Source organism: Heliangelus exortis, chromosome 2 (genome assembly GCF_036169615.1).
Source record: "Heliangelus exortis chromosome 2, bHelExo1.hap1, whole genome shotgun sequence".
Taxonomy (NCBI): Eukaryota; Metazoa; Chordata; class Aves; order Apodiformes; family Trochilidae; genus Heliangelus; species Heliangelus exortis.
Window position 1 is genome coordinate 105,478,409 of NC_092423.1, and position 12,294 is coordinate 105,490,702.

Sequence of the window (12,294 nt, forward strand, 5' to 3'; positions counted from 1 at the left end):
GACCTGGGAAAAAATTTTGTAGATCCATAGTTATAACTTACCATTGTAATTATACTTTCCTCCTAGGAAGCAAAAATTGAACCAGAAGAATTTACAAAAAAGCTATACATAGAGCTCAAGTCGTCTCCACAACCGTATTTGGTTCCTTTTCTCAAGGTAAGTATCTGATTGTGGATATGTAGTACTTAATGAGGGGAGGGAGGAGGACCAGGAAAGGAAAAGAATCAGAGCATTCAAATAGGTGTTTTCAGGTTGAGGAAATCGTGTTTGACCTAGCCATGTGTGACTGTTGCTCTTGGAAAGACAGTTTTTTTGAGGGGATGGAGGATTTTGGAGGAGTTGTCTTAAACTGGAGATTAATTATCCACTGTTCATTAATGGAGACTAATGTTTCGGAAGCTGATGCATATACAGTAGCTATACTAGGATGACCTTCTCCTTTCTTGTCAAAACTGTTACTGTACTTAATTCTTATACAGAATATTGACAACAGAGTCTGTGCACAGCTTATGCAGTGCACAAAGCATAAGCTCAAAGAAGCTACATATAGATAGTATTAAACCAGCAGACAGTTAATGTTTAACTGGAGGCTGAAAAAACCCATCTCTTTCTGTAGAAGTTCATGACAGGACTACTGGAATTTAGGAAGAGTAACCCAGGATAACTCTACCTCCATTCAAGCAAATAATGATGTAAATAAAACAAAAAAAGCTTTAAAATCGTATTTATTGTTAAAAACTTTAAAAATTGTATTGGAGAATGGAATTTATGAACCATCAAAACAAAAATGAACATATTTGCTGTATAGCAAGCATTAAATTCCAGTGAAGACATAGAATACTTGGTTATGCTTGATTACAATGAACATAGTATTCTTAGGCTTGATAGAGCTGCACTTTTCCTTGCCATTTACTCTAGGCACAGTTGAGAATCAAGGAAGAAATGGTTAAATCTAAAGCTGGGGCAGAGCTTTTTCTGGTGAGCCTTGACAGCCCTGAACTACTTCATGCTGGGGAGCTGGGCCAAGAGGTGGCTGCCCAGCACTTGCTAATGCTTCTACCCCTTTTAGTTCTGCAAGAGTTTATCATCTCAGGTACAGTGCTGTCCTTATGCACACTTGGAGGTATTCAGCCTCATCTAAGAAGCCATCCCACAGCACAGGGAGCTGCTGTATGTGGTGTATAGACCTTGAGGTAGTTCCACAGGGGTTATATTGGGTTCATCAGTGTGAGTCAGACCCTGACCCATCACAGCAGAGTGGTTGCATGTTTCGCCTGCAGGATGCTGGCAGGTACTTGTATCATCCAGGCTTTTCTGTTTTGGACAGTATCCACACCCCATATTTTTTTGACAGGGTGCTGCTCTCTTTTATACTCTATATTAACAATGAAATACTGTGCCTTCAGAAGTTTCAACTGTGGAGGTGATTAAACATTGGCTGACTGTAGTGTTACTATCCTTTAAAACATCTTGCACCCTGATTACTTTTTTTCTGAAATACCTTAAGGATGTGTACTTGATACAGACAAGGCTGAACTGGCATGTAATGCTGAGCAGCTGTGACAGGACTGAGTGCCAAATGGAAGGTGACTTCAGGAGCACTTCTCTAAGGTGCTATGAGCATCAGTGCTGGCCTTCTTTGTGGGAGAGAGAAATGCTTGCAGCTTGGGTATGGAAAGAAATGTGATAGGTTTTCTTGCCAATTGACTTTCAGCTAGTGAAGTGGAATTTTAGGGGAGGACTCTGTGGAGTTGTCTCTTATCTTTGAGCTGCAGGCTTTTGATAAAGTTGAGTTTTTGCATGTGTTTTGTCTGTTCCAATAGTTGGGAAAATACCCTGACTTTGGCTGTAAAGCCTGCTCAGTTTTCAGATCTGTGTTGGATGCCTTTGGTAAATAAACTGCATCAGGAGCATGAGGAAAGCTGAGGAGTGTTTTAAAAGCAAAGGAATGGAACATTAAAGATAGGTGTGCCACAGAAAGTCTAGATGTCCAAACACTTTGTTTGCTTGGTATATTAACATGTGAAACATTCTTGTTCTGTTTGCATGGAGCCCAGAGCAGCAGCACTGTGCTGGAGACTTACAGGCTTCAAAAACTTAGGGAGGGAGGGGGAAAAAAGGATTTGTACAGAACTGATTTCCCCTGGTTCTGAGCCACAACAAATTGTAAATAGTCAAGGAGAAAACCTGTAGAGGGCTTGAGGATTATTCTGTCCATTAACCGTCTCAAACAGTGCTGTACTGAAAATGAGATGTTGCCAGATATCTTTAACTTTCTCTTTTTTCCAGAGAATGATCTGTCTTAAGTTGTGCTGCTGCAGCTATACAGGCATTATTAAAGTGGTATCCCCCTCTAGTGTAGATACAGCTGTATTGGTATAGAAGTTTTTATATCTTCAGAGCTTTTTTCCGACTTTATTGGATAATTTGTAGTTCACTGTCAGGCAGGCTCCATGGAATAAACACAGCTGTTAAAATATAGCAGGTTTTTTTGGCAAAACAAATTTTTTTTGAGGTAGTAAAACAGATTAAATGGTCTTTTTATAGAACACAAATTTCAAATTGAAAAATCTGAACAAAAGCACTATTTGGTGAGTTGCCCTGTGTGATTGTTGACCTTTGCTTGGCTTGTGTTGGTGATTCTTGTGGTCTCCATTGGATAGTATCATCAGCAGTTTAAGGGTGCTTGAATTCTAGCAAAACTTGTTTGGAATAAGCAATTTATTGTCTTAACAAAAACATAAATTGGAAAATGAGGAAGAAAGGTTTTGCTGGTGTTATACTTTGTTATATTTTGCCTTTTTTTTTTTTTTTTTTTTTTTCTTCTAGAAAAGCATGCTTGCCTTACGACAGTTAATGCCCAATCCTCAGAGCTTTATCCAGCAGTGTATACAGCAGCCAGCTACAACACCAGGAGCTGTTTCTCCTTGTACCTCTGTAGCACAGGCTCCTTCGATAGCTGTGGCAACAGCCGCTCTTCCAGTTACAAAACCAGTGTCTGCCTCTGTGACAGCCACAGCCTCTCCGGTTATAAAACCAGTCCTTGTCAGTACAACAGCAACAGGTTCTCTGCAGACTGTGAGGCCTGTTGCTGCTTCCACAGTGGTGACAGCATCTCTTCAGCCTGTGGCTTCAGTCCTCACCACAACGACAGCCACGTCGGGGCTGACTGCTCTCCGAACTGTCAAGCCTGTCTTCACCTCTGCAGCAGCAACATCCTCTCTCCAGTCTGCAAAGCCACTGCTGGTCTCTACAGCAGCATCTTCAGCAGCAAAGCCTCTCCAGGCTCTGAAACCAGCCCCTGGAGCCCCAGTCAGTATTAAAATCTCGCAGCCGAGCTCCATCCTTGCACAGTCGGTGGGTGCTCAGCAGGTGGTTAAAGTGAAACAGTTGGTAAGATGAATTTCTCTGCTTCTCTGTAACCAGGCTCTTTACTGTGACTCCTAACCATTTTAAAAAAAGAATACCAGTTTGGATCTTAGTTTATTTTTTTATTTTTTTTTTTTTTAACATACAAGGCTAGTCTATCATGAATTACCAGTAACACCTAACCTGTCATGAATTAATCAGTTAAGTTTGTCATAGGGATATCAAGCCCATGCTGAAAAGGTGAATATAAAGCTCAAGTCTCTTGCAAGACATACAACTGATCCCTTTTCCACCAGACTGGGCATACAGCTTGAGAACTGAGGGGATGTGAATTCTGACCTGAGCTATGCATGCAGCCAGGCTTTGTTGGTATCTGAAAGAAGACAGGAAATGGTAGTGTAAGAAACAGGAACTGCTGATGGAATGCATGCATTAATTCCTATTAGGTACCCTCCCAGGGCTGTGTCTTAGCTAGCCACCAGGGATTCCAGGCTCTCTACCTTGGTAGTTCACACTCTGGGTACGTTGCACAGGTGACTTGTTGATGCGTAGCGATATGTTAACTGAAATGTACAAACTAACTCAAGGAGCTTTTCAGAGGGGAGTTCTGACCTCCAGATTTACAAAGATGTTAATTATGAAGTCATCTAAAAGTGAGATTTTTCCATCAAGCCTCATTAACTAGCAAATTCCAGGAGGAATAATGTCTTGTTAAAACTATGCCCTCAAAAGCAGTGTGTTAACTTTTTTCTTCTTGGCACAGATTAACTTTCTTCTAACGTTAATGTTAAATACCTTCAAACTGTGGACCACAGATGTACCCAGAAGAGCAGTGTTGCGAAATAACCTTAGTTTTGGTTTATGGGTGTTTTAGATTCCAAGCAGTATGTTGTGTGACTGGTCTACCTGAAAATAAAGCTTTCAAGTATTTTGAAAGAATAGTCACCCTTTTGCAGATCTTAGAATCATAGAATGGCAGCGTTGACAGGTACCTTAAAGATCATCTATTTTCAACCCCCTTGCAGGGGCAGGGACAGGGACACCTTCCAGTAGACCAGGTTGCTCAAGGCCCCATCCAACCTGGCCTTGAACACTTCCAGGGAGCAAGCAACTACAGCTTCCTTGGGCAACCTGTCCCAGCATCTCACCATCCTCAAGTTAAAGAATTTATTCCTAATGTCTAACACTTAAACCTCCCCTCTTCAAGTTTGAAGTCATTTCCCCTTGTGCTCTTGTTACACACCTGTCCAAAAAGCTTTCTTGTAGGCCTCCTTCAGATATTGCAAAGTCACTATAAGGTCATCTTTGAACAGCCCCAGCTTCCTCATCCTGTCTTCATAGGGAGGTGCTCCAGCCTTCTGAGCATTTTAGTAGCTCTCCTGTTAACACTTTCCAGGAGCTCTATGTCCTTCTTGTGTTGTAGACTCCAGAACTGGACCCCCAGGTGGTGTCTCACAAGAGCAGAGCAGAGGGGGAGAATCGCCTCCCTTGAGTGGCTTTCTGTGCTACTTTTGATGCAGGCCAGGACACAGTTGCCTTTCTGGGCTGCAAGTGCACACTGATGGCTCATGTTAAGTTTCTGGTCCACCATCACTCCCAGGTCCTTCTCAGAGCTGTCTGCAATTCCTTTGTCCTCCCAACCTGTATTTGTGCATGGGATTGCCTCAACCAAGGTGCAGAACCCTGCTCTTGGCCTTCTTGAACTTCATGCAGTTTACATGAGCCCACTTCTCAAGCCTGTCAGGGTCCCTCTGGATGCCATCCCTGCCCTCCAGCACCTTGACTTCACCACACAGCTCGGTGTCGTCAGCGAACTTGCTGAGGATGCACTCAATTCCACTGTCCCATGTCACCAACAAAGCTGTTAAATAGCACTGGTCCTAGTACCAACCCTTGAGGAACACCATCACACCTCTCCATTTGGACACTGAACCATTGATCACAGCTCTTTTTCTGCAGCCATTCGGCCAGTTCCTTATCCAATGAGTGGTCCATCCATCAAATCCATATTGTTCCAGTTCAGAGATGAGAATGTCGTGTGGGAGTGTTGAATGCTTTGTACAAGTCCAGGTAGGTGATATTTATAAGTACCAGTCTTGAATGGTACTTATAAAGGTTTGCTCTTAAGAAGAGGAAAAACATTAGACTTCTGTGAAGCTAGATTAATTTCCACAGGTAGAATAGGGCATCTAGTGCAGATTTCCTTTGTAGTTTGTTTGTTGTGTATACGTGATTTGATAATATTCGGGCCTCTAAAATGTCTTTATTTTTCTTGCTCTCAAAGTGCACAATGTAGATTTAATCCAAGAATCCTCCATTGTACTTAAGAGTTTATGGTTACAGCTTTTCACTTATTTATACTTGCTTAAAAAAAACCAAAGCACTCAAATATATGGAGGGGCCTTTTTATGAGTGGGTTTGTTTTTAAAAACAGGTATCAAACATATGCCCTAACAGTCTTTGATAGTAATAGCTAAAGCCAAATTGGAAAATGAACTGATATCCTTACTGTCTTTAAGGACTAAATTTGAAATTCCAGCCAGAAGAAAATGAGTGTTTCTTAGGTTGTACAAAGGCTGGAGAGCAGTTTGTTGGCTACACAACAAGCAGTGTAATCCAGGGGAAAGGTTGACCATCTGTACAAATAGATGAGGAAGCTTAGCTTAGGGAGTCCAAACACTTCTTGAATATCATATTGGTGAACTCAAGAAGTGACTTTGGCCTCCTTCACTACTGGTGCTTTGCAACCCATTGCAATTGCTTTTCTTACAAGCATTGAATTGCATACAAAATGTGTTTTTATCCCCATTTGGGTAGATGCTAGGCACAGTGATTAAAGTGCTTGCTCTTCAAAATGTCTGTTTAATTTGTCTTGTGGTTGAAGAGTTGAGTTGACCACTTTGCAGCTTAGCCATATCAGGAGCCTGGGGTTTGTTCAGACAACCTAGCAGCACGAAGAGCCAGTTAGTAGAAGCAGCTGCATTTTTTACTGCCTCCCGTGTGCATTTCCTTGAAAGGACAAGGGGTTCTGTTTTCCTCCCACAAGAAAACAAATCTGGACCTTCCCTCCCTAAACAGAAGCATCCTTCTGCCAGCTGAAAAGAAGCACATGCCAGCTGTGCAAATCTGTCCATACAATGCTGCCAGCAATTTCTTTCCCTTTCCAGCCTGTAGGGCTGTCTTATGCCATACACTCCCTCTGCTTGCCCATTTCTAATTTAGGTCTCATGCTTGGAAATGTAAAGCAAACTTTCATGTGCCAGCTCCAATGTAACATTGGTGCTGCTTAAGAGTTCAGCAGTGCAGTATTTTCCTATCAAAATTGTTACCAGGGTGATGTAGTGTGTAAGTGTCTTCCCTGTGGCATGATTACTGAAACTCTAGGTTTGTATGGTGGACACCAAAGGAGGTGTTCTTCAGGGAGGCTGTTTGGGTTGATCACATGCCTGTGCAGTGGGAACTGCATGTTGGACAGGGTTCCTCCTCACAGACTTCCTTAACATAGCCTCATTTAAGGGCATTGGCATACACAAAAGTTTCATCTTGGAAAGATTCCTTGTCTTGCCGTAGAATTGCTCTCTTGTTAAAGTACAATAAATGAAAAATTTTGTTACCAGTCACCAACTTCCAATGGTGAGAGTTGCTGTGAGACTACAACTTCAAGTTAAGCATAATGAACAAGAGTTTTATGGGATAGTCCCCTCAATGACCAGAGATGTGCTCCATGGACATTTGGACATTGTTAGTGGTTGAAGCAAAGAGTGAAATGCTTGTGCTGCTCATGTTGAGTTCCCTCAGAGCTGAGCGTTCTTGAGCAGAGAACTTTTTTTTTTTTCTTCCTGGATGTGGGCTGGGTTTGCATTCAGCTGGTGAGGCTTTGTCACTGTTAAACGCCGGCGTGGCAATTAAACCGATGGCAGACGCTCTCTATTAATCTCTCTCTCCTCCACCATAAGAAAGGAGAGAGAATAAGGGAGAGAGACTTATGGGTTGGAGAGTAAACTACACAAGTTTAATGAAACAGTAGTGATAAATAGGGAAAATTGCTAAATATATATATATATATATATATATACAAGAAAATGGATACCACATTCCTCCCCCCTTCCCCCCAATAGCTCTCACGTCAACTGAGGCTGCAGGGCAGCCCTGGGAAAGTCCAGGCTGGACTCCTGAAGTTGGCAGCAGTCGGGAACTGGAGGCAGGAACACAGGCAGGCAAATGGATGGGATCCTCCCAGGATGCCGGGTGGAGGAAGGGAAGCAGAAAAGGCAGGAAGGGCAGGCCCACAGAAGCTTCTGCTGGTGGCCTTTTATAGCATTACAGGTAAGACCAATCAGCTGATAAGGGGGTGGTGCCCAGCACTTCTGCTGGTGATCTCAGGTGAGGGCAGTTAGCTGGTAAGGGTGTGGCTCAGTCCTCGTGATCCCTCAAATTATACCGAGGATGACGTATATGGGATGGAATACTCTGTCTGAGAAACTTGCTGTCAATCTCAGCAAGTGCAACCACCCACAAGAGACTTAGCAAAAAGCAAGTACAAGACAGAAAATCACCTTTATCCTGGCCCAAACCAGGACAGGCTTCCTTCATGAAACACTACTGCTTGTGGTGTGTGATCATACCTTACCATCTCTGCTGATCTCTGAACTTCTGCTTTATGAGTGCAAAATAGGTTCAAGTAAGGCTCATCAAAATCTCTCTCAGGCAGCTGTCTCTGTGCTGTCACCTGAATCTTACATTGGATTTATGTTATTTTTTTTTTTAACTCAAGAATGTTGGTGCTTTTTACTCTGTCTCTGTCAACCTAATTAATGTAACACAAAGAGACAGTCCCTTTGTTACTTCTTGCTGTTAACTTTAAGAAAAGAGTCAATAGCCGTTACTGACACTTGGTGTTTTTTTTTAATACTTCTTTCTGGCATTAGATCCTTGTCAAAATTTCTGGGATTGTTGCCCTGTTGCAAGTTCCAAGGACTTCCAGAATTTGTTAGTTTAGCAGCTAGAATAGCAAACACAAAATCAGCTTTCCTGCCAACACATCCTTTCTGCTTTCTCTAGTCTCCTCGGTTACTTGATTTACTTCCCAATCTCCTCCTAGGCCATTAGTTTATCATTGGCTATCTCTGTTTCTTCACACACACCTTCACCTTGAATGCTTGTGTTTCCTCCTGTCCTATTTCAGTGCTTTTCATGCTGCAGATGATGCATCATTCTCAGTGGTGGTGGGGAAGATCTCTAGGTGCATGTTAGTGTGGGTGCTGGCAGAACCTGTGAGTAGTTTATCCAATCTGGTTGGTAATTATCTGACCACAGAAATGATGCTTTTAATGTAATTTTGAACCTCCAGCCCATGGAAGCTGCATCTTTCAGGAAGATAAAATTGTATTTTCAGAAGAACATATAGAAGCAGACAGTGGTGTGTGTGTGTATGTATATATATATATATATATATATGGTTTTTGAGGCAGTGCTGCATGTGAGCCTTGGCTCTTGTCTGCAGTCAGTCCCTGTACTCCATGACTCTTTCCTCTCCATAAGGAAAGTTGGCAGATTATGGATCTTCTATTTGTTCTCAAGAGCTGCCTCTTCATTGTCTGATTTTCAAACATCACCTTTAATTCAGTTCTGTGTTAACTGCTGTTATGCCAAACTATGATGCTATTAGCAAATTAATATGGGGGTGTGGCTTGAGTTCTTGATATGCCAAGTATCTTTTTTCTGTGAGTGTGATACTTACACTGATGATGTTTACTGATAAATATGAAGTTGGATGGCAGAAGGAAAGAGCCTAATTTCTGAAGTATAATGAAGTCTTTAATTAAACTTGTGCAATGTTGCTGTACAAGCACTCTTTCTGAAGTTAGAATTAAAGATGATGTAGAGGAGAGAAAGTGGTTTCCTTACTCTGCAGATTCCTTTGTATTACCTTTCTGCTGTTAAAAAAGTAGGCTTAAAAGTCAAGTTGTTGCAATCAAGAATTTTCCAAAAGATGTATCAGAAACTGCAGCCCACATCCTGCACTCTAGGAGGCTTAGAATTGAGGCTTTTAGGGATGCTTCAATTTTATTACTTTCTTGCATTTTGATAGCTACCCCAGAAGAGGAAGAATTAATATTTTGGGGCTGTGCCTGTAGGTCAGTGTTGTGATGACCTCCTGCTGTCTAGTTTTGTTTCTCTCAAGAGCCTCTTTAAACAAAACTATCAACCCCCCTTCCTTTCTACCCTTCAGCAGTATACTGATGTTTTTTTATAGAGGCTCTGCTTGCTGTAGGTGTTGCAACTTGATGTTCCAGCTAACTGATTTGTTCAGTGTACTTTTGAGTGACAGTTTGAAAGTCAACATCTCATTTTACAATTAATGTCACGGCTCCAAAAATGCAGTAGTAACTTTGTAGTGTGTACTGTTAATTCTTGACAGGAAAAGGATTTAATGCAAGACTTAAATTTGTTTTGGTGCTCTCTCTTTTTAACTAGATGTGTGTGATCCCTTCCTGTTTGGACTTGTTGACAGGCAGGCTCAATATTCAATTGTTTATCTGTTATGCAAGACTCAAGAGAAAAGCCTCTTCATTTAATGGATCATGTAGTACCTGGTGAAGCTTATATAATACAGTTATCAGTAGAGAGTAGGGGTGAAATGTCAGAGCTTGCTGAATGAGCTGGAGCTTAAAACTCACCACCAGTTGTTAAGATTTGTTTCTTGTCATGAAGTAAAAAAAAAAAAAAAAAAAAAAAAATCATTTAAAAACCCTTTTTTTGCAAGCATGCTGTTAGAAATGAAAGCTAGACATGAATGCATGGCCAGCCTAGCTGCTGGCTGGATTAACATGTTGATACAGTTTACTTCTCTCTCTCTAGCTCTTATCAATGTTGATATTGGATATTCCACTTCCAGGTAGTCCAGCAACCTTCAGGAGCAGTTATAAAGCAAGCATCCATACTCCCACAGCCCTCAGCAGTCACCCTCCAGAAATCTGTGGAGAAAAGGATGCCGCTGAATACACTTGTACAAACGAACCACTGCCCTGCAGGTACAGTGGGACCTCTAATGGAGAAGGGGGAGGACTGCTGAGGTATAGAAATGAGTGTGGGGTGTTGGTATGTTGGTAGTTCACAGGAATACAAGAAGGTGGTTGTCATCAGGTGTTACCTTTTTCACTAAAACCATTCAGTGGTCAGCACAGAGGAGGGTCTGAGCTGAGAGTGTGTAGGGTTTGGGGCCATTCAGAACCTGCAGAATCTAAGACTCCAGGAGTTTTCAAATTAACCAAATTAGTTGTTGTTGAGTCCAGTAGTTTTTGCTACAAGTGTGAATGGATTAAACAGTTGTCTTAGCATTTTTCTTTATACTATGGTATGTTCTTTGTTCTGTTGTAGGTCCCATTCTGAAACAAATTACTTTGCCAGGAAATAAAATTCTGTCGCTTCAAGTATCTTCTGTTCAGAAGGATGGAATAAAAGAGAATGGAGCAACCTCCTTCAGGTAAAAATAAATGCTATCAGACATTTACTATAGGAAGGAACAAAAGGAACAAAGTATAGAGATGGGAACAGAGCCCAGATAAAGCAACTTTCTTTGGAGACTTGTTTATGATAGGTGTTTTTCATGTTAGAATACTAATGGACAAGTGGGAACCTAAAAATTTTTGGTCTTCTAGCAGATGTTAATTATTATAAGAAAACTGTCCTAATGAGGTTGGATTTTCATTGTGCCGTCACAAGAGTCTAATTAATCAGTGTGCATCAATATATATCAGTTTTTCTCTTATAGAGGAGGCATGTTGATCCCCATTCTGTAAGTACTGTTACCTGATTTAAAGCAAAGTTATCTTCCATTAATGTCCATAAGCTCTTCTGTTTATACAGACCACCACATAGCATTGAACTGTTTGTTGTACTGACTGTAGATTGTACCAACTGGTAACCTGTCTAAAGCTCAGTGCTATGCTACAAAATCTTTCATTACCTTGTTCCTGTATGTAGATGTGAAAGCCTTTGATTACACCTGCTTCCAGCATACTTTCTAGGCATTTAGATTACAAGAATACTTAAAGCTTTTAGGTCTGTTAATTGATTAGCTTTTCAAAAGCAGAAATAATTTTTTTGTATCTCTGAAATGTTGAAACAGATTCTGCTGTAAGCATTACTGGTCTAAAGACCTTAAGGCAAGCTTGAAGTTACTCTTCCAGGGATAAAAGCAGATGTGACAGCCTTGTCCTGTTGACCAGTTGGCTTCTCAAATCTTGAAAGCTATAGTTGTGTGCACAATGGTTTTGAGAGAGCTGTTGTTGTTTGCAATAAGGTGCAGTATACACCGAACACTTAGAACTCTGGTAGCCAAAAGTTAAACCGAAAAGCTGATGTTAAAGCAATAGCTCTGCTCAGCTCCCTCAAGTTCTTATGCAATACACATCAAAATATAATTTGTGATGTAGTTTTGTGTGGTGATGTTTGAAAAAAATCACTTAATGAATATAATGTTTAAAAATCTCAACAAAACAATGCATATGACCACAAAACAGCCTAGAAATGATTTTTTTTTGTGTGTGTGTGTGATCTTCCAATTGGAATCTATCAATTGTCTTACATGAGAAAGTCTGAATCCTTGAATTCCTCCCATGAATTGTAAGTTCTTAGTGTAGGAAAAACTCTTGTCTACAGTGTGATCCAAGATGGATTTTTATTTGCATTATGATTTTCAAAGTAGTGTAAGTTCATAAGAATTCAGATTTGGGATCTCTAGCTCACCTTCAGTTTTTCTGGTAAGTCTCTTCTCCAAAGCATGTATCTCTTCGGATACATCACTGATGCTTCTCCTATTCACCAAAATAACAAAACTTTTAAAATCAAAAAAGTATATATGAGAATCTTCATATATCTGAACATGAGCAGTGTGCATCTGAACTTTCTGCTTCCCTAGGT

The 12,294-nt window shown here is 40.9% G+C and overlaps 1 protein-coding gene across 1 annotated transcript in view; it reads left to right on the forward strand.

The window, feature by feature from the left end:
* The window catches only part of TAF4B (TATA-box binding protein associated factor 4b), a 76,241-nt gene that overhangs the window by 23,849 nt on the left and 40,098 nt on the right, over positions 1–12,294 (forward strand). Inside the window, exons 6-9 of the mRNA XM_071737390.1 lie at positions 67–156; positions 2,830–3,393; positions 10,268–10,403; positions 10,750–10,855. Of these exons, the coding sequence (XP_071593491.1) occupies positions 67–156; positions 2,830–3,393; positions 10,268–10,403; positions 10,750–10,855 (896 nt within the window). The remainder of the gene's footprint in view (positions 1–66; positions 157–2,829; positions 3,394–10,267; positions 10,404–10,749; positions 10,856–12,294) is intronic.